Genomic DNA, 22,891 nt, shown 5'->3' with positions numbered 1-22,891 from the left:
ACACACCTCGGCCCCCCACACCATACGCACTTTCAATTTATGCTAAAATATCTCTACTTTCTCTCGCTCCAAGTTTGCCTTTTTTATCTCTCTCGGTCTCTCAATCTTCCCTTTTCCCTGTTTATTGTTTTTGAAAAAAGGGTTGGACTGAATCACTTTGAGAAGGCAACCAGAAGAGGAGATGGAAGATAGAGGGAATGACGGCCAAGCTGTCATGGTCAAAACATAAAATGGGAAGAGGTCTGTCCATGATAGGGCCAGACAGGTCCTACAGGCCCTAGTTCAGTCGCACCTGGATTACTGTCCAGATGTGTGGAGGGACATACAGTACCAGTCAAAAGTTTGGACACACCTACTCGTTCAAAAAGTTTTTCTTTATTTTTACTATTTTCTACATTGTAGAATATTAGTGAAGACATCAAAACTATGAAATAACACATATGGGATCATGTAGTAACCAAAAAAGGGTTAAACAAATCAAAATATATGTTATATTTGAGATTCTTCAAATTTGCCTTGATGACAGCTTTGCACAGTCTTGGCATTCTCTCAACCAGCTTCATGAGGTAGTCACTTGGAATGCATTTCAATTAACAGGTGTGTCTTGTTAAAAGTTCATTTGTGGAATTTCTTTCCTTCTGCGTTCTTCTGCGTTCTTTCCTTCTGCGTTTGTTAAAAGCCAATCAGTTGTGACAAGGTAGGGGTGGGTACACAGAAGATAGCCCTATTTGGTAAAAGACCAAGTCCATATTATGGCAATAACAGCTCAAATAAGCAAAGAGAAATGACAGTCCATCATTGCTTTAAGACATGAAGGTCAGTCAATACAGAACATTTCAAGAACTTTGAACGTTTTTTCAAGTGCAGTCGCAAAAACCATCAAGCGCTATGATGAAACTGGCTCTCACGAGGACCACCACAGGAAAAGAGGACCCAGAGTTGCCTCCGCTGCAGAGGATAAATTCATTAGAGTTCATCCAATTGAGATGGGAAAAGCAGCCAACAAGTGCTCAGCATATGTGGGAACTCCTTCAAGACTTTTGGATAACCATTCCTCATGAAGCTGGTTGAGAGAATGTCAAGAGTGTGCAAAGCTGTCATCAATGCAAAGGGTGGCTACTTTAAAGAACCTAAAATATAAATATATTTTTATTTGTTTAACCCTTTTTTGGTTACTACATGATTCCATGCATGTTATTTCATAGTTTTTATGTCTTCACTATTATTATACAATGTAGAAAAGAGTAGAAATAAAGAAAATCCTTTGACTGAGTCGGTGAGTCCAAACTTTTGAGTGGTACTGTAGGTAAATTGCATTTGGTCCAGAACAAAGCCGAACATATCACGCCTTGATGTACACGGAGGGGAAGTGTCAGTAACATGCATGTCAATCTCTCCTGGCTCAAAGTTAAGGAGAGATTGACAGCATCAATATTGGTCTTGGAGCGAGGTATTGATGTGTTGAAGGTGGCGAACTGTCTGTTCAAGCAGTTGGCACACAGTTTGGACACTCATCGGTACAACATAAGACACGGAACCAGAGGTCTCTTCACATTCCCCAAGTCCAGAACAGAGGCTTGGAAAAACACAGTATTAAATAGAGCCATGACTACATGGAACTCTGCCACACCAGGTAACTCAAGCTAGTAATAAAACCAGATTTTAAACAACAGCTAAAAGAATACATTACTGCACAAAGGGGGCTGTGAAATGGGGATCCTCATAAATACCAAATACCTCAGAAAATAGTTTATAAGTCCAGTTTCAGGCTTCCATCGAAGCTCTGATGTACTAGTATCGCTTAAGTACCTCATCACCCTGTTCCCAGTGCAGACCTTATTTACACAGGGACACAACACCTGTGGAAAAAGATGGGAACCAGGGGAGTTCAGAGAGTAATCAATCCACTCCAAGTGTCACTACAGAGATGGAGTGTGCCCTTCAGTGGAGGATGCTAGAAAGGGCCCCTACTCCCGATCCACAAAAGTCTGAGCACAATGCCAGAGGGACGAGGTCAATGGGGTCACCAGGGGTCAGAGGTCAGGGGAACTGAAACAGATGTGGGCTTCAGACTGGGCAGGACTGCTGAGTGTTGGGGTTTACAGAGTAAAGAGAAACAGATGCCACAGAGAGCGGAAGAAAGAGACAGTAGAAAAGGAACCAGGGTGGAGATAGAGAGAGAGAGAGCAAGCTGAGCGAGAATTGGAAAGCGGAAAAGACAGACAACAGAGAAAGGGAGACAGACTGAGAGAACAGAAACAGTGAGATAGAAAAAAAAGATGGAAGCAAAAACAGCACATCAGATAGTTCATTCCTGCTCCTGTACCTTGTAGGCGGCCCCTCCGTGAATGATGGACTTGATGAAGATGCCCAGGTCCTCGCCCTTCTCCCGGGACTTGTTGCCCTTGAGGCTGATGCCCAGGCCGGCCGAGCCCGTGTCGTTCAGGGGCACCTCGAACATCAGCTGCTCCCGCCCATCCTCCAACACCAGGGGGCTTGCCTCCTCCCCTTTCTGAAAGAGGGATAGAGAAGGACGAAGAGGAGGACAGAGAGAGAGAGATTGTTCTGATATTGAAACAAGCATAGTGCAGTCAATAAAAATTCAAAAATACAACGCTGAGTGTCATACCCTGGCCTTAGTTATCTTTGTTTTCATTATTATTTTAGTTAGGTCAGGGTGTGACATGGGGAAGTTTGTGTGTTTTTTGTATTGTCTAGGGTGTTGTATGTTTTAGGGGGTTTAGTAGAGGAGATGGTTTAGTGTTCAGTGTAGGTGTCTAGGAAAGTCTATGGTTGCCTGAATTGGGTCTCAATTAGAGACAGCTGGTTATTGTTGTCTCTGATTGGGAGCCATATTTAAGGCAACCATAGGCTTTAGCTTTTTGTGGGTAATTGTCTATGTCAGTATGTAATGGTCAGTGTCAGCACCATTTTGTTATTATAGCTTCACGGTCGTCAGTTTGTTATTTTGTTTGTTTAGTTGTATAGTGTTCGTTTCGTGTTTTTTTCCCTCTTCTGAATAAAAGAAGATGTACTTTCCACACGCTGCGCCTTGGTCCAATCTCTCACCCAAAGACGATCGTGACAGAGAGTGAAATAGACAGACACAGAAAGAGAAACACCTCATCAATGTGAGAACGCATCGAATGAGGATGACGGGGAGAGAGAGCGGGAAAAGAGGACGAAAGAAAAAAGGGGTATGGGAGAGGTTGAGGGAGAAAGAGAAACAAAAACAAATTAAGAGGGATATTTGCATTACGGATCCAAGGTGGTGAAAAACAGGGGAGGGCAGGAAGAATAAAAAAGAGGGAGATGGAGCAGGTGGTGAGAACGAGGGAGGCAGAGAGGTAACTCCATTTGAACATGAAAGGCACAGACGGAGAGCGTGCCATTTCAAAAGGAAACATAATAACCTTTTTATACATCCTTCTTGAGAGCGATGGAGGGAGGGCGACAGGGGGATCATTTAAAAGTAATAACCCATCCCTGGAGATACTCTCTCGCCCTCTTTTCACTCTCCTCCTTCCTCCTACTCTTAACGTGAACAAAATGACCCGGTGGTACGGGGAGCGAGAATTGGCTACCAAATGAAAGAAAGAGAAGACAAAGAAATGGAGACAAAAGAAAAATGTCTGTCATTATGACAGAGCGGTGAGAGAGAAAGTGGTGCTGGGGTTTTGTCACCAGGGAAACAGGCCTATAAAGAGGTGCTTTGAGGCTCTTTTCACGTCGCCGGCCTATTTTCCTGTGAGGAGAAGAGCGAACAACGCAGGTGAGGAAAAATACTGTGTGTACTGTATACGTTTACATTTGTTAACAATAATTGTGTGTGTTTTAAACAAAGGGACACACAGTGAAGTGTCTGTGATTTATTTTTTTCACAGCTGCCCAATATAAAATCCAAAAGCTCATTGAGCTGCTTTCCTTTATACCTTATGTTATTGGAAGCAGATTTATTTTGAACCTCCCAGGTTGCCATACAATATGGCCAGCGCTCTAGCGACAGAGGCAGGAAAGAGCGGCTCAGTGTAGCTTTACTGGCTTCTCACTATAATCCCACTGGTGTTGGGTGACATGCACCTGAGTCCTGAGGATGCCCTTGTTTAGCCAACAGAACAGCCCCACTGTTCTCCCCCCCCCTTGGTCCTCAGCCTACTCCCTCAACCCTCTCTTTTCCTGGGTAGACCCCCTAGGCAAATGGGCAGTCTAGTCTGGGCCTCCCTCTCATGGAGCTCCATCACCTCAAGCTATTGTGGAAGCTCCATTGTACACTGAGTAGTAAAGATGGGAAGCTTTCATTCTGAATGCGGCGCCATTGAGTCTTCATTCAACGGAGTCAGTGAGAAGACTGACGCAAGGATCCGGCAATCCAGCTCAGACTAGACACTTTGACAGTTGACGTGACAGATGGACAGGTCTCTTTGGGCATCTCTATCCCTGACACACATCCATAAGGGAGAGGAGGAGAAGAGGAGAGGTGGAACTTAAAGAGACGTAACAGTTGCAGGATATTCCATTGTCAGCGTGAGGGGATAGATATTCCAGCAGCACGTTGTAACTAAAGAAGCGTTACATTTTTTTGATGAATGTCTTCGGTTTGATCTGTTGATGCAAAGAGCTGTCTTATTGGGTCACTGTGTGGTGGGCTGAGTTCAAAACACACACACACATCAGATATGTCCACCGTTCTTAAGGGAATAAAGCACATTTATACAGCCAACTAAATCTCCCGGTGTGAGACACACACCCCTGGTGGTCCACAAACACACATAAATAATCCCCCCCCCCCCCCCACACACTAATATCCCGTAATACCTTCCTTAGGGGCCAGACCCTTCCATTCCTGAGCCCTGTGGCTCCGCTGGCGCACAACACGCCTCATTGTCTCTGCTCAAGTGCTCGTTAACAGGCTTTAAGAGGAGGGGAGACCACCCCTGATCAGAGGAACAAGGAAGACAAAAGGAACCTTTCTACCCATGGGGAAGAAGAAGAGGTGGGGGTGTAAGGAGACCGATTAATACACACTCTTGTCAGCCGGGCTTCTGAATAGACGCTTTCAAAGATGCAGATTAGCGACGAGATCGACATTCAATTAAGATGAGATATCTCTCGCCGCCGCTCGATCGGAGACGGACGAAGTCTGCCAATTATGGGAAGTAATGTTGGGTTCTTCTGTTCTCTGTACCTGTGCCTCGGTAGTGGGAGGAGAGAAAGCCAAATTGCTGATGTTTGGGATAATTTTAGTGTGTGTGTGCGCGCGCATGTGTGTGTTTGTCACCTTGAGTGGTTAGTTACCACGGTTCCAGGACACAAGCATCCTGGTGCCAATCCAACAATGAGAAAAGAAGTGCAGAGTGGAGAAGGGAGAGGGAGCTGACAGGTCTATGCGTGATGGGTATGCAGACGTATTAGGTGACCGCCACGCTGAGCTTTTCCGAAGACAGATGGATGGACGGACAGACAAAAGGAGCGTTGGACCACTTTTAAAGGCGAGTCGAGACCTTGGATCACAAATAACTACTCAATATTATTTGTAAAATCAGTCACTCAATTTATCCATGATACATCACGGTTTTAATTCTCTCGAACACGACCAAACATACAGGTCTGGCTAGCTGCAAGGCCACTACGCTTCCTGTCTCATGACCACACTTCCAGGTTAGCCTTGTGTGACGTGACCCCTTGATCCTGCTCAGGGCACATCCATCCATAAATCCACATCACATCCAATCCAATCCGAGGGACAAACTAAACACTGACAATCAAGTCCAGATCAGGTTTAATCATCAAGTTTTTCTTGAAAAGGCGAGGATCACACCTAAGTATAGTCCCAGGCTTCGCTTTCGGGACCCGATCGCCTATTCTTAGTGTCTAAGTAACCGGAGTCACGTTCTGCACATGTGTAAAATGAAATTGAATTATCATTTTGCTTCTAAACAAGGGTCTCAGCTCCTCTGACGGACAGCACAGTTTGTGATTTGATTGAATATTCCCTAACAATATTAATGAGCAAGTGTCAGTCATTTAGATGGCAGTTTACTCTGAGTGTACAAAACATTTAGAACCCCTCCCCCCTTTTGCCCTCAGAAGGGCCTGAATTCGTCAGGGATTCGTCATGTTGACTCCAATGCTTCTCACAGTTGTGTCAAGTTGGCTGGATGTCCTTTGGGTGGTGCACCATTCTTTATACCGACGGGAAACGGTTGAGTGTGAAAAACCCACCAGCGTTGCAGTTCTTGGCACACACAAACTGTTGCGCCTGGCACCTACAACCATACCCCATTCAAAGGCACTTACAGTTGTCACCCTCTGACTGGCACCCACACACAATCCATGTCTCAATTGTCTCAAGGCTTAAAAATCGTTCTTTAAAATTGTCTCATCCCCCTTCATCTACACTGATTGAAGTGGATTAACAAGTGACATCAATAATGGATCATAGCTTTCACCTGGATTCACATGGTCAGTCTAGGTCATGGAAAGAACAGGTGTTCTTAATGTTTTGTATACTCAGTGAACTGTACGTAAGTTAAATAATGACATCATCCTAAACGTAAGTATTGAAAGTGTCACAGGGAAACATCAGCAGGAACTGCACCACTGTTTTAAGGTCCTAGGATATGGCCATGAACCCCTTCCAACAGCACAGTGGGAGTCATTCGGTCTCTGTGTGAATGACAGGATATCCAGCTGTCGCTATCCATCGCTCGCTACACCATGTTTTTCTGCTGAAGAGCTGCACGGCAACAACTATGTCAACACCTCACAGAGGAAGACAGGGCAGTTAAAGTGTGTTCTCCTCCACAAGGAACAGAGGGATGCTTTTCTGAGTGTGTGTGTGTGGGGGTTGGTTCTTCTATCCTTGAGAGGAACTAAAATCCCCAAAAGCCCCCACAAGGATAGTAAAACAAGGAAAATTCCCCCTCGTGGGGAAATTTCACACGTCACCATGAGGACAAACACAATTTTAAATTTAGGGGTTAGAATTAGGATTACAATTAGGGTAAGGGGTTAGGTTTAGGAGTTAGGTTGAGGTTTAGGGTTTGGGCTACAGGTTTAGGTTAGGGTTATGGTAAGGGTTAGGTTAAGGGAAAAAGGGATTTTGAATGGAAATTCATTTTATGTCCCCACAAGGATAGAATAACATAATGTGCGTGCAAGCTATGCCCTCGTGTTGCTGACAAGCCCAGAGGTGAAATATATTAGTTTTCCATAAACTGCTAAAAGCTCATGGGAAAATATATGTTGCCATCAAAACATAGATGTGTGTGTGTGCTCGGACACCACACACACAAAACCGGAGTTCTTTCATACAAGTAAGGGTGGATAGGACATTTGATTACAATAGTGAGGGATGTAATGTAGTTGAGTCTAACTGGCATTTTAAAGTCAAATTCTGATCACATGCACATCTTCACACAAATGCGTTGCAGTCTTTTCATATTTTAATCTTGGACTCATAGAAGAAGCCATTCTCCTGAGTGTGGTCCACGCACACACGCACCAGGTTTTCCGTTAGCCAGTAAATGGCCTATAAAAAAAATGAAACTCAGATTTTAAAAAAATTGTTATCCCGAGTGAACAAAACTTGGTGTCACTACAGCCCTGGGTTCGATCCCAGGCTGTGTCACAGGCGGCCGTGACCGGGAGACCCATGAGGCGTTGCACAATTGGCCCAGCGTCGTCCGAGTTAGGGGAGGGTTTGGCCGGCGGGGATTTCCTTGTTCCATCTCGCTCTAGCAACTCATTGTGGCGAGCCGGCGCCTGCAAGCGGACTTCGGTCCCCAGTTGGACGGTGCTTCCTCTGACACATTGCTGCGTCTGGCTTCCGGGTTAAGCGAGCAATGTGTCAAGAAGCAGTGCGGCTTGGCAGGGTTGTGTTTCGGAGGACGCATGGCTCTCGATCTTCACCTCTCCCGAGTCTGTAGGGCAGTTGTAGCGATGGGACAAGACTAACTACCAATTGGATATCACAAAATGGGGGAGAAAAGGGGGTAAAAGTACAAAAATATATTTGTTGCCGGCCAAATTGTCTGAGAAAAAAAAAGAAATATGCAAAATAATGCTTTTTATTCATTGACGGAAATACCAATGGATGTGCTCCAACTATAGACTTCATAGGCTAATAAATCCTCAAGCTGCTTGGAAATGAGTGACAGGTGTGTGTGTGTTTCTATTTTTACTCATGCATAAGACACAAGGTCCTCATAAGGGACTTCAGCTAAGGTGTACCCTGACTGGGCAAAATTGGCGAAGATTGTGTTGATTGTCCTTGTTTCCAGTGTGCTCGTTGAGAGGGGATTCTTTCTCCAAAACAGAGTAAATACGGCCTCAAGATTGCGCCTTCTTGTGGATAAAGTACCAAGGCTGATGGGCACTGCAAGCTGCTCATGGACAGTTTAGACTTCCCAACAGCAGCGGTTCTGTTGGGGGGGGGGGGCATACCATGGATCATTTAGCTATTTGATTTTGACATTTTAGGTCCCCTTTAGGTATGAATTATTTGAGGTGTTTTGGCCTTCACTACTATAGCCCATAGAAACATATGCACACACAGCTATAATTGGCCTCTGGGAGATGCTAACCCAATCACATTAGAATGGGTCGGGGAGGATTTTGTGAGTGCTTTGTGAGTGCAGCTGCAGCATTAGGGTTGTGACTGAGGCATAATACGGAGAGAAGACAAGTGTTACACATGTATGCATCAACTGTACAACGGACCACCATTGCATCAAAATGTGGAAGTTTAAGGTATTGGAATGAGTGTGCATGTGTGTGCGCGTGCCTGCCTGCATAAGTTCTGTGTGTGAGCATTGTTGAACTTGAGTGAGTGTGAACATGTACATGAGCTTGAGGGACATCAAACTATCTTTGAGGAAGAGACTTGCAGAGAAGATAAGGAGTTTATCTTTAAGGGCCTCTAACTTCAACAGCCCAGATAAAGACAGAGTTCAAAAGAACAAGACAAAAGAGGAATTCAAGAAGCACCTAAGTGTGGATGTTGTGGAAATGTAGGGTATTTTAATGAGGGCTAATGTGAGCACTGTGTGTGTGCATGTGTGTGTATGTGCATGCATGCTTGTGTGTGTGTGCTTGAGTGCGTGTGTGTGCTTGAGTGAGTGTGTTTGCGTGTTTCCATACATCGTTCACTACAAAGCGTCGGAGTTGTCCCTCCTGAATGCTTTGAAGTTGAGGAAACTGAATAATGTGAATAATCACAGGAGTAGTGAGTGGCACACAAGGACAGAGCGCTGTTTCCGGAGAGGACCAACACACTCACACACACACACACACACACACAGTTATACACAGGATACACACACCTGCACACACAAGCTGCTGTAGGGTACCACCTTGGCAGCTGACGGGCAGCTTATTTAGATAAAGGGGTAAAAACACGCCACTCAGCGAGGAGTCAGAGAGATCTCTGGCCACATCTAAACGGTCACTTAACACCCGTGTGTGTCGACACGCACCACTTCCTGCGAGGCCGCAGGGACGTGTGTGTGACTTCCTGTCAGCCTCTGAGTCAACAAACCCAGATAAGGGCAGGAAGAGGAATGGGGCGCTGGGTACGTGTGCTGGGCCTCAATGGGTGTGTGTGTGTGTGTGTGTGTGTGTGTGTGTGTGTGTGTGTGTGTGTGTGTGTGTGTGTGTGTGTGTGTGTGTGTGTGTGTGTGTGTGTGTGTGTGTGCTTGTTTGTAGGTGAGGGCATGCGTGCAGGGGAGCAAAAGGGCAGTTCAAAGAGGTTGAACGCCCTTCAATACTAATAGAAAGAGAAAGACGTTTTGAGGGGTAACAACATTTTTAAGACAAAGAGGGGAAAGGTGGAAATTCCTGGTAACCTATCTGCATCAAAGATCATGCAGAGTCAAGAGCAATTGGAGGTGGCTAGAGAGAGATAAAGGTGTGTGTTCTCACCAGCTCTCTGGGTAGGAAGAGATCCTCTTGTCTGACCACCACCACAGAGACACAGTCCCCCTGCTTGGTGCTGCGCAGCATGGCCACCAGCTCCTCCTGAGTTCGATCAGTCATGTCTACACCGTTCACCTACACACACATCACAGGAAAGGGTTCAAATATGTACAGTATATACACAATGTGCTTCACAGTGCTTATAAATACATAGAATACATACTTCCACCTAGATATTTAAAGTTTTAAATGACCACCTTCCGGGAAAAAATACAACTAGTTTATCAGCAAGACAGCACTGTTAGAATACTTGAAAAAGTGCTTCCTTCCTCCATTCCATGAAGCAATCACTGATGATTAAACATGAATGGACTGGTGAATGCCATGATTTGGAACACTTGAGTTCACCTATCGAATCATGCCGAATCAGTTATTACTTCAAGGATGGGATGGCAGGAAGGATGCACTTTCAAGGAATTCAAAGGTCAAATGAGGGTTTCACCTCCAAGATGCGGTCGCCAGGCTGCAGGCGGCCATCTTTGATGGCGGCGCCCCGGGGGAGGATGTTCTTGATTAGGATGGGCCCCGGGCCATGGACCGTCGAGTCCCGGGTCACCACGGTGAAACCTAGCCCCTCGGTACCTGGAGAGCGAGAGAGGGGAGGGTGGGAGGGGAGGGGAGAGAGAAACAGGGAGTGAAAGAGAAATATATATTATTTAAAGGAACGATAGAGGGACAGAGAGAGAGGGAAAGAAAGAGAATGAAGAAGAGAGGAAAAGAGATGAAAAAACAGGAGAGAAATAGAGTGGGGGACAGAGGGATTTTATCAGTTATCCTGATAGCCTTTGCTATACTATCTTTCCCATCCTTGATTTGATTGATTAGCATCCCCATTGGGGTCTTACTGGGGTCCGACATAACGAAAAAGAGACTAAACTCAAAATACTTTACAATTTACATACATTTAAAAACATTAACATGTAGTGTGTGTGTATCTATCAGTTACACATATGTCAGTACATACACACAACAAGTAGGTGACAATGGGGGAGAGGCGTTGTGCCGTGAGGTGTTGCTTTATTTGTTTTTTAAAAACAGGTTTGCTGTTCACCTGCGCTATATGAGATGGATGGGAGTTCCATGGAATCATGGCTATGTATAATACTGTATGTTTCCTTGAATTTGTTCTGGACCTGGGGACAGTGAAAAGACCCCTGGTGGCATGTCTGGTGGGGTAAGTGTGTGTGTGTAGACTATGCAAAGAATTCTGAATTTCCAAAACATTGTTTCTTATAAAAACAAGTGCTTTCCTCAACTCTTAACCAAGAGAGAATGGCATGCATAGTATTAATATTAGCCCTCTGATTTATTTTTATTTCACCTTTATTTAACCAGGTAGGCAAGTTGAGAACAAGTTCTCATTTACAACTGCGACCTGGCCAAGATAAAGCAAAGCAGTTCGACACATATAACAACACAGAGTTACACACGGAGTAAAACAAACATACAGTCAATAATACAGTAGAAAAATAAGTCTATATACAGTGTGAGCAAATGAGGTGAGATAAGGGCGGTAAAGGCAATAAATAGGCCATGGTGGCAAAGTAAATACAATATAGCAATTAAAACACTGGAATGGTAGATTTGACAGTAGATGAGTGTGCAAAGTAGAAATACTGGGGTGCAAAGGAGCAAAATAAATACAGTAGGGGAAGAGGTAGTTGGGTGGGCTATTTATAGATGGGCTATGAACAGGTGCAGTGATCTGTGAGCTGCTCTGACAGCTGGTGCTTAAAGCTCGTGAGGGAGATAAGTGTTTCCAGTTTCAGAGATTTTTGTAGTTCGTTCCAGTCAATGGCAGCAGAGAACTGGAAGGAGAGGCGGCCAAAGGAGGAATTGGCTTTGGGGGTGACGAGAGATATACCTGCTGGAACGCGTGCTACGGGTGGGTGCTGCTATGGTGACCAGCGAGCAGAGATAAGGCGGGACTTTACCTAGCAGGGTCTTGTAGATGACCTGGAGCCAGTGGGTTTGGCGACGAGTATGAAGCGAGGGCCAGCCAACGAGAGTGTACAGGTTGCAGTGGTGGGTAGTATATGGGGCTTTGGTGACAAAACGGATGGCACTGTGATGCATCCAATTTGTTGAGTAGGGTGTTGGAGGCAATTTTGTAAATGACATCTCCGAAGTCGAGGATCGGTAAGATGGTCAGTTTTACGAGGGTATGTTTGGCAGCATGGGTGAAGGATGCTTTGTTGCGAAATAGGAAGCAAATTCTAGATGTAACTTTGGATTGGAGATGTTTGATGTGAGTCTGGAAGGAGAGTTTACAGTCTAAACAGACACCTAGGTATTTGTAGTTGTCCACATATTCTAAGTCAGAACTGTCCAGAGTAGTGATGCTGGACGGGCGGGCAGGTGCAGGCAGCGATCGGTTGAAGGGCATGCATTTAGTTTTACTTGTATTTAAGAGCAGCTGGAGGCCACGGAAGGAGAGTTGTATGGCATTGAAGCTCGTCTGGAGGGTTGTTAACACAGTGTCCAAAGAAGGGCCAGAAGTATACAGAATGGTGTCATCTGCGTAGAGGTGGATCAGAGACTCACCAGCAGCAAGAGCGACATCATTGATGTATACAGAGAAGAGAGTCGGCCCAAGAATTGAACCCTGTGGCACCCCCATAGAGACTGCCAGAGGCCCGGACAACAGGCCCTCAGATTTGACACACTAAACTCTGTCGGAGAAGTAGTTGATGAACCAGGCGAGGCAATCATTTGAGAAACCAAGGCTGTTGAGTCTGCCGACGAGGATGTGGTGATCGACAGAGTCGAAAGCCTTGGCCAGGTCAATGAATACGCCTGCACAGTATTGTTTCTTATCGATGGCGGTTAAGATATCGTTTAGGACCTTGAGCGTGGCTGAGGTGCACCCATGACCAGCTAGGGGTAGCCAGGTGGAAAGCATGGCCAGCCGTAGAAAAATGCTTATTGAAATTCTCAATTATAGTGGATTTATCGGTGGTGACAGAGTTTCCTATCCTCAGTGCAGTTGGCAGCTGGGAGGAGGTGCTCTTATTCGCCATGGACTTTACAATGTCCCAGAACTTTTTTGAGTTTGTGTTGCAGGAAGCAAATTTCTGCTTGAAAAAGCTAGCCTTGGCTTTTCTAACTGCCTGTGTATATTGGTTTCTAACTTCCCTGAAAAGTTGCATTTCACGGGGGCTGTTCGATGCTAATTCAGAACGCAACAGGATGTTTTTTTATAAGGTTAAGGGGAGTCAGGTCTGGAGAGAACCAAGAGCTGTATCTGTTCCTGGTTCAAAATTTCTTGAATGGGGCATGCTTATTTAAGATGGTGAGGAAGGCATTTTTAAATAATAACCAGGCATCCTCTACTGACGGGATGAGGTCAATATCCTTCCAGGATACCCGGGCCAGGTCGATTAGAAAGGCCTGCTCGCTGAAGTGTTTCAGGGAGCGTTTGATAGTGATGAGTGGAGGTCGTTTGACCGCTGACCCATTATGGATGCAGGCAATGAGGCAGTGATCGCTGAGATCTTGGTTGAAAACAGCAGAGGTGAATTTAGAGGGCAAGTTGGTTAGGATGATATCTATGAGGGTGCCCGTGTTTATGGCTTTGGGGCTGTACCTGGTAGGTTCATTGATAATTTGTGTGAAATTGAGGGCATCAAGCTTCGAGTCTAGGATGGCCGGGGTGTTAAGCATGTCACAGTTTAGGTCACCTAGCAGCACGAGCTCTGAAGATAGATGGGGGTATATAATTAATAATTATAATGAAGAACAAGACGTGCCGCTCTGTTCTGGGCCAGCTGCAGCTTAACTAGAGCTGTGTTAGAATACTCATACTAACCGCACTATTTGGTCATAGTGTAAGAAATTGTATAAGATACTGGTAACTTGTTTTAACCACTTCTCAACATAAGCTATTCTTGGCACAACATGCACCCATCCCCACTACTTTGTCAGACACACACACACATCCCCTCCCCCATGAATAGGGCCTGTGAAAACAAACGCACATGCAGGATGCCTTTGGATGTGACTAGGACAAAGAACTGTGTGAAAAGCCAATGGAATGTCGACATCAGGCCGAACAGGACTACCCACGACCCAGATCGACCAATCGGAAGGCCAGACGACAAGATCAACCTACTTTGCTTGTTGCCTATATAATCTGTATGTACTGCTTAGAGGGCCTCTCTTCTCCGACGATTCCATAAGAATCAGACAGAAAGGGGCCGTGCACGCTTTTGCCTGATATCTTTACACTTGAATAAAACGGCCTTATTATAAAATTATCCACCTCGTCCTATGTCTCCACTTGTTCTCCTGTCTCAAGTAAACGTTTTATCAACAATAGTATGGATATAGTTAGTATGCAAAAGTTCCTGGATGTCGTCCTAAATTCGCCTAAATATGAAGTATACATGCAGAGGACACTATTACCGTACTTTAGGGCCCATAATGCAAATCTTCAGGAAATGGGCGTGTCTTCACATCGTTTTCAGATTTGAAGTAAAAGGTGGAAAATATGCAGGCAAAGTACAACAAGAGTGGATACAAATTCATTGCTTTGACTAATTATGATAAATGTTAAGGAAATGTTGAGCAATGTAATAAAGTAATGACTTTTCACATAAGTTACTTTACACGTTGTGTTGGCTGACAATTTGTTAGCTACGCTGTCCTTACGAACCACATAACATATTGCATCATTACATCAGTATGTTCGCTAAATACCAAACGTTAGTTGGCTGCTTATACATCAAACGTGCATCAATGTTTATCGACTTGATTATATCCCGTCATTCTTAGCGTAGCTAAATGGTATAGTCGTTGTGCGTTTTCAATGGACATTCGGGTGCGTTCGTAAATTCGCTCTGGCTATCTACTCCGATTTCAGAGCACTCTCGTCTGAGTGTACCAGGCCGAAGAATAATGACTTTACAAGCGCTCAACACCCGTTGAATATGGCCGTGTCAGTAAACGTCGGCGAAAAAAGCGTAATTACATTTCTGCCAGAAGCACAGTTACAGTCACCAACGCTCTGGATAACCAGCTCTGTTCGGGATAGTAAACTGGTCAGAGTGGTCTCATTTGTGTCTGGAAGTAGCTAGCTAGCTAGCCAACATTAGCATCAGTGCTTGACAGCCGTTGTAAGGCCAGAACGCTCCAATCAACCCTACTCCTCGGCACGAGCGTCCATTGTGCGCTCCGAGTGCGAAGTGCTCTGAATTTACAAGTGCACTCTGGCAATCCAGACTGAATTTAAGAACACACCCAAATTGGTAAAATGTCTAACTAGTAATTTGTTATGCTAACTAGCTAGCAAGAGCACCAACTTCCGCTAGACAGGTGAAGAGCAAGTACGCGCAACTGAAAGGTTACTGTTCGTTTACAGTATACTAAAATGAACTAATAGTATATATAGTATATACTCATTATGTATGGGTATTCGGACACAGCTTAGGTCTTTCTTTGTAGCACTTGATCATATGACTGAACAATAATCAAGATAAGATGAAACTAGAGGCTGCAGGACTTGCATTGGTGGAGTCAAAAAAGCAGAGCCTTTCTTCAATACGGACAGACCTGTCCCCATCATCATGACCCCACATCATCCCATCACGTCGCAATAAGGTCACTTGGTGTGCCAATAAATGGAGGGCGACATCTCTCCACTCACCCTGCATTCTGTGTGGGGCTTAGTGGGTTCCTCCTGAGTAAACTGGTGATCAACTTCCACTGGTCTGCTGTGGAGCCCTCTCTGCTGGCACCCTATTCCCTTTAAAGTGCACATGGGCCCTGGTCAAAAGTATTGCACTACAAAGAGAATAGGGTGCTATTCGGGACACGACCTCAGCCACAAAGCCAGAGGGACAACTGTTTTCTTATGTGGATTAAGAGGAGGGCTGCTTTCAATTTCACGTGTGAGCAGGCCTCACACTGCCTGATGGAGGAAGGTGAAGGGAGAGAAAGAAGGAGAGGGGAGGGAGAGAGAGAGAGAGGTATCCTGAGATATCATTCCCTCTCATGGCTCCTCTCCCTGTGGCCACAGTGTGATTTCAAGAGTGCGTGTGTGTGTGTGTGTCCAAGCTCACATGTGTATCTATTTGTGTCTGCGCGTGCATGCCTGTGTGTGTACGTGCCTCCAAGCAATGAGTGAAAACTGCCACCATGGTGAGTGGTGGAGAAAAGCCAAAAGAGGCATACGAAAAGATAGTGAGTGATCAAATCTCATCTGGCAGCTAAGCTTCTGCCTACCTTCCATTAATGCTTCTAAACCTCCTAGCAGTCACTCACGCTGGGAGAGAAGTCTTTAAAAGGGGTAATCATTAGTTGCTACATCCATTTTTGGACTTGTAAATTACTGGTATGTACCCATTGATTCTTGAAGAACATAATTTATAAATGCCTCATGAGCTTAGTTCAACTGTCGTACCCGATCAGATCACAAAATATAAGCTTGTTTGCTCCCGAGTGGCGCTGTGGTCTAACGCACTGCATCTCAGTGCTAGAGGTGTCACTACAAACCCTGGTTCGAATCCAGGCTGTATCACAACCGGCCGTGATTGGGAGTCCCACAGGGCGGTGCACAATTGTCCCAGCTTTGCCCGAGTTTGGCCGGTGTAGCCCGTCAATGTATATAAGAATTTGTTCTTAACTGACTTGTCTAGTTAAATAAAAGGTTAAATATTTGTTTTTAAGGACTCAAATGTTCGTAAACAAAGTACATGTACAAAAAAAAACACTATATAGCCTCAAAACATGGTTAAAACCACCTAAACTATCGATTTGAGAGTGGTTACATTTCTCCAGCCCCATGCCTCAGCTTTTTACCGAAACCGGGGCGGGGATCAAATTGTTATTGTTTCTACAGACGATTGCCGCTTTAACCATGGAAGAGCACAACCACATAATCTCTAAGTCTGGGTTTACACAGGCAGCCCAATTCTGATCTTTTGGCAAAATATCTGATATTATGACAAAATAAGAGATTTGGGCTGCCTGTGTAAACGCAGCCTAAGAATTCAGTTTCAATTAAAAACTGATTTGTCCATTGTTTTCTACGATGATTCAATTCATGATTTAAATTTCATTTCACTGAATCGACTGGATTGAAAACTAAATTGAACCCAACACTACAACACCTTAAACCTTTACAAAAGAACAAAAACCTGTTGAAGATCTGTTTTGATCGAAATGTTGTGAACCAATAAAGGTGTGAATCACCCCGGTGTGCTCTATAACACATAAGCTGTGTTTGAATACTCATACTAACAGCACTAACTATACTATTTGTGATGTGAATTGAGTATATATTATGCTTATTAGTCATAGTATGGATATAGTTAGTATGCCAAAAGTTCCCAGATGACGTACTAAATTCGCCAAAATATGAAGCATACACACTATTTCCGTGCTTTTAGGGCCCATATCTCTTTTTTATTAGTAGTATTTTTATTTAACTAACTAAGTCAGTTAAGAACAGATTCTTATTAACAATGACAGCCTACCGGTGAACAGTGGGTTAACTGCCTTGTTCAGGGGCAGAACGACAGATTTTTACCTTTTCAGCTCGGGGATTCGATCTAGCAACCTTTCGGTTACTGGTCCAAAGCTCTAACAACTAGGCTACCTGCCGCCCCACAATGCAATTCTTCCGAAAATGGGCATGGCTTCATAACTTTTCAGATTTGAAGAAAATGGCAGTCCGACGAGAGCGGATACAAACTAATTATGACAAATGTTAGGAAAATGTAATAAAGTAATGCCTTTTCAAATAAGTTACGTTACGTTGGATGACAATTGTTAGCTATGCTTTCCTTACAAACCGCATAGTATTACAGCAGTATGTACCAGTATGTTAGCTAGCTACCTAACGTTAGTTGGCTACTGATACATCGAACTTGCCAGGCAGTATATTAACCATCTGCTATCTAACCAACGTTTATTGACTTGATTAATCACATCATTCTTTGCTAAGTGGTATAGTCGTGCGATTCAATGGCTATCTCCTCCGATTTCAGAGCACTATTGCGCAGAATAACTGATGAATTTACGAAAGCTCAACACCCGATGAGAATATGGCCGGTGTCAGTAAAAGTCAGCAAAAAAAAAAAGCATACTTAAATTTTTGCCAGCAGCACAGTTACAATCACCAACGCTCTAGATAACATGAAAACAGCCTAACCAGCTCTGCTAGGGAGAGTAAAATGGTTAGTGAGGTGTTCTCTCATTCGTGTCTGGAAGTAGCTAGCCAACGTTAGCCAGTTAGCTTGGGTGCTTGACTGCCATTGAACGCTCGGATCAACCCTACTCCTCGGCCAGAGCGTCTAGCGTGCGCTCTGAACTCTCTGAGAGCGAAACACTCTGAATTAATGAATGGACAATCTGACAACGCTCTGGATTTAAAAACACCCAGTGCGCACTCTGGCACTCCAAATCGAATTTACGAACACAGCCGAAATCGTAAAATGTTTAGCTAGTCATTTGTTAAGCTAACAGGCTAGCAAGAGGTTGCATAGCAACAGCATCAACTTCTGGTTGACAGGTGAAGCTCTATTACGCTCAACTGAAACGATATTGTTCATTTCCAGTATACTAAAATTAACTAATGGTATATACTCATTAAGTATGTAGTATGTTAGTATGGGTATTTGAACAAAGCTGTAGTGTCCCCCTTTCCATAGTGCCTCCATACCTTTCTTCAGGTCAATCTTCAGCTTCTGGCCTCCCTTCTGGTTGGTCAGGTTGGCCAGGTTAGGGAGCCCAGTGGGACTCTTTCCCCGGGGCAGAGGGCTCTCGCTGCCCCCCACCGCCGTAGGGGAGGCCCCATCCCGATCCCTGACCACCGGGGCTGGGGACACACTGAAGGGCATCTCCACTGGGACATGCCCAGTCTGGTGCTCCCCTAGTGGGGTGAGAGAGGTTGGCAGATCGGGGTTCTTGGAGCGGAGGACATGAAGGTCTGGACGTCTCGGCTCCAGTTTGGGATTGATCTGTTCTGGTTTCACAGTTTCTGGTTTCACTTCTGGTTTAGCGTCCATTTTTTGGTGGATCATGAGGGGGCTCTTGGCTTTGGGGATGGAGTCGTGACCGTCGGTGAAGAGCTGCCCGATGAGGCGTTTCTCGTAGCGCTGCTTGTTGGCCAGCGGCAGGATCTCCAGGCGCACCAGAGGGGAACACATGGCCTGACGGAACACTTCCTGTGACCTGTGGGTGTGGGAGGAAGAGACATCATCAATGTCCGTCTTCGGAGGACATAACTGAAGGTTGAGAATACTGTGATATCAGACTTGATTGTACGGTTTTCCACTATTTATTTATGGAAATGTGTTGGAAGATCACACTGTCACTCTAGTAGTAGTTACGAGTACACCAAGCACAGAGCTTCCATTGGTATCAACACCAGTACAAACTCAAGCTTACTATGCTCAACATCCGCATTGACTAGCGGTCACAGACAAGACCATCAAGAGTCAATTCGCTAGAGACAAGTAGTCTTTAGACAAGTAATCTATAGTAGTAGTCACTAGTAGCAACTGGTTATCCAGGACCAGGCTAGCAGTGTCAGACCTATTGTCAAGCCTCTTCTGGGCTAAATTATCAGATCTAACAAGGTCCACCTCTTGTACTAGGCATTTCATTCAGGTAGGGGATTAGACAATCCTCCTTGATACCCCCCCAATTCTCTCTCTTTTTACTGTTGGTCTCTCCCTTATCTTTCTCACTCACTAGTCCTCACAGCTACTGTCCCACTCCTTTTGAAGTCTAACCAATGTTGTGATAGTACTAAATTAACCTCTTCCCGACAACAGTGAAGCGAGAGAATGAGTGTTTCTCGCTTTCGTTTTCTCTCTCACACTCTTTTGTTGCTGTGGAGATGTGGTGTGAGATAAATCCAGGAATAGGGAGGATTTGTAAGAGCAGGGATTAAGGGCTCCTAATAAAAGGCAAACTGAGTGACAGACCAGTCTCACAATGGTAGATGTGTGATAGTGTAGAGCAGGCTTGCATCCAAAATGATACAAGGATGAGTCTCAAATGGCAACCAATTCCCTACATAGTGCACTATTTTTGACCAGGGACTTATGGGCCTGGTCAAAAGGAGTGCACTATAAAGGGAATACGGAGACATTTGAGACTCATCCTGCGATAGCGTAGAGCCGAGGTACGTACTGGGCAAATGTCTTGTCCATTAGCTCGGTGCCGTTAATCTGAACGATGCACTCATCCTCCCGGAATATGCCCTCTCTCTTGGAGCGACTGTTCGCTTCGATACCTTTAATGTGCAGGCCCAGGGTCCTGAGAATGGATGATAAATACAGTTTGAACACACACACAAACAGTCTTCAATGTATGGGGAGAGAATGTGTTAGAGAGTGAGTGAGTTACAGTGAGTGAGTGAAAGTAAATGTGTGTGTTCCTCACCGTCCACTCAGTGAGGAGCTGTAAGGGACGACGTGGATCCCCAGCGGCCCCTGTTCTCCAGAGAGTTCCACTGTCTCGGTCAGGGGGCTGCAGAGACAAAACACAAACTCTCACTCACACACAAAAATGTTAACAGGAACACAGAAATACACAAATAGGAACACACACAGTAATACATACACCCACATCACTTATCTAGAGTACGTTCAATCTACATTTACAAGCTTTTATTGACACTTGTGAGACACACACACACACACACACACACAGGGGTTAAAGCAACAAAACAAAAAATCAGATCGATTGTCTGGGACCAAGTTAACCTCCCCTTTCATGTAAAAAAGTAAAGACCATCATGCTTCTAAGGAAAGAGGATCATTTTGTGCATGTATTTACCTGCACGTTAGACCAATTCCAATCCTACTGTTTATGGGGTCCGGTGAGATTTTAAAAGGACATTCTACTCCCAAATTAATAAACATTTAATTATACTGACACATTCAAAAATATCATTTCCACCTCCAGAAATTAGCCCAATAACATATTGGTAAAAAATAATGTACAAATTAGTATGTTAAAATTTGTGCCATTAGCACATCTGATATGGATATGATCAGATGTGCCATTAGCCATAAGCATTATCACCTGTACCCCAAACGATGCAGCATAGTGGCAGTAAATATAGGCCGACGCATGGGGTTGGTCCATCTGCATTTACCCCATTGGACACAACATCCTGATTGTTGTAATTCTTGCTTGTCAGAATAAATGTCTCCTCCCCCTTACAACTTGAACGTGCCTTGAGAAGACTATTTGTCTCTCATAGAACACAGCAACAAGTCAACTAGGTAAATAAACTCCTATACTAGTAGGTTGTCTGATTTTGGTTTAATAACATCACATGGCAAAAATAGCAGCACTGGAAAGTTCAATTCTGAGTGATCAAGTTGAGTCTTAATTACTTTTCCAGCAGTTACACGCACCGCAGTTTTAGTTGAGTGCCGCGGTGGTGGTGGTGAACATTATAGACTATTTAATTCCCTTCGTCAGGACATCAGTGTCAGCAACAATCATGCATGTCAGTTCAGTACACAAAGCGTAACAGAAAAAATGACATGTTTGAGAATACATTTATTACGACATGTATTTTGTAGAACAGACATGCTTCTGTATTAAGCGGTCATCTCCAAACCAGCCCCCCCCTCCCTAAGAGATTATTATTACAAATCTACACGGATCTCAAAAACGACCTCTCCAGAATCCATATGATGGATATCCGTCGCAGTGACTGAGAACTTTAACCCTTGGACACAGAGACAAATACATACAGTCACTCTCTCTCCCCCCTTCCCTCGCTCTGAGACAGACAGTCGTTGCGTGAACAAGGTCAAGGTGAATTAACTGCCATTTACATGGTCCAGCTACGCTTATGCAAGCGTGTGAAACCTGCCCTGTCAGGCTGTGTAAGTACGGCGCTGGAGCGTGGTGGAGCGGAGAGGTGTGTGATGCTAGGTTTAGCTGCTTGCCTTTCGAACATGATTGGCTTCAGGCCACAGGGCAGGCTGTCCTTAAACCTAATGTGTGTCCCAAATGGCACCCTATATAGTGCACTACTTTTGACCAGAGCCCTATGACTTTGTTCAAAAGTAGTGTACTATAGAGGGAATGTGGTATCATTTGGGACGCATTCCAAGACTGTATACACACACCCTCTTTATCGGGTACACACATACCAGGCTGCCATTAGACCCTAGTAGACAGAGGGGAAGGATTCCCACAGAGAACATGCATAGATTTACCAACACACCACTGAGCAGGGGAACGGAGCTAATGACTAGATCTGGCTGGCCACAAATTTACACACGTACACACTCAAATGTGCATCAAAAGACCCTGTATGCCCAGTTGAGAACCAGGATACTGCCTCTGGCAATTGAAGTAGGTAGGTTCAATGACATTGATGAAGAAAAGCATATATGTACAGTCTGCAATTTAGGTAAGAAGAATGAACGGGATAGAGAATGAACGGTACTATAAATTTGACTGTACTTTATATGACGATTTAAGAGTAACTAGGATAAAATGCAACAACACAAACCATAACAATTCTGTATTAGTGATTAAGAAAACGTGAATGGCTATTTAGAAAAATAAGTATTCCTGGGTGCAAATGTTATTTCCAAAGCTTAGAAGACAAAGGTTTTTATGTTTTGAGTGTCAAATATTTTTTATTTCCCTAGGAATGCTTTCTGAACACTTCTACGTGAATGTGGATGCTACCATGATTACGGATAATCCTGAACGAATTGTGAATAATGATGAGTGAGAAAGTTAGAGGCACAAAGACGCCTCCAATAGATGCTAACCTCTCACCATTACCAGTACCAGGGGAGGTTAACCTCTCACCATTACCAGTACCAGGGGAGGTTAATCTCTCACCATTACCAATACCAGGGGAGGTTAACCTCTCACAATTACCAGTACCAGGGGATATTAACCTGTTTTTTTGCTGGTATGACCTTGG

General features: G+C 44.5%; 1 protein-coding gene across 1 annotated transcript in view; it reads right to left on the bottom strand.

Moving 5' to 3' along the window:
• LOC120033764 (partitioning defective 3 homolog B-like) overlaps positions 1-22,891 on the bottom strand; it is a 183,918-nt gene that overhangs the window by 86,626 nt on the left and 74,401 nt on the right. The window contains exons 6-11 of the mRNA XM_038980218.1: positions 20,368-20,454; positions 20,116-20,241; positions 18,638-19,149; positions 10,418-10,557; positions 9,922-10,050; positions 2,327-2,512 (exon numbers count right to left, since the gene is read on the bottom strand). Coding sequence (XP_038836146.1) covers positions 2,327-2,512; positions 9,922-10,050; positions 10,418-10,557; positions 18,638-19,149; positions 20,116-20,241; positions 20,368-20,454 — 1,180 coding nt within the window. The remainder of the gene's footprint in view (positions 1-2,326; positions 2,513-9,921; positions 10,051-10,417; positions 10,558-18,637; positions 19,150-20,115; positions 20,242-20,367; positions 20,455-22,891) is intronic.

The sequence above is a fragment of the Salvelinus namaycush genome, chromosome 40 (assembly GCF_016432855.1).
Source record: "Salvelinus namaycush isolate Seneca chromosome 40, SaNama_1.0, whole genome shotgun sequence".
NCBI classification, from domain to species: Eukaryota; Metazoa; Chordata; class Actinopteri; order Salmoniformes; family Salmonidae; genus Salvelinus; species Salvelinus namaycush.
Note: the sequence above shows the minus strand (reverse complement) of the source record. Positions and strands in the feature narration are given on the sequence as shown.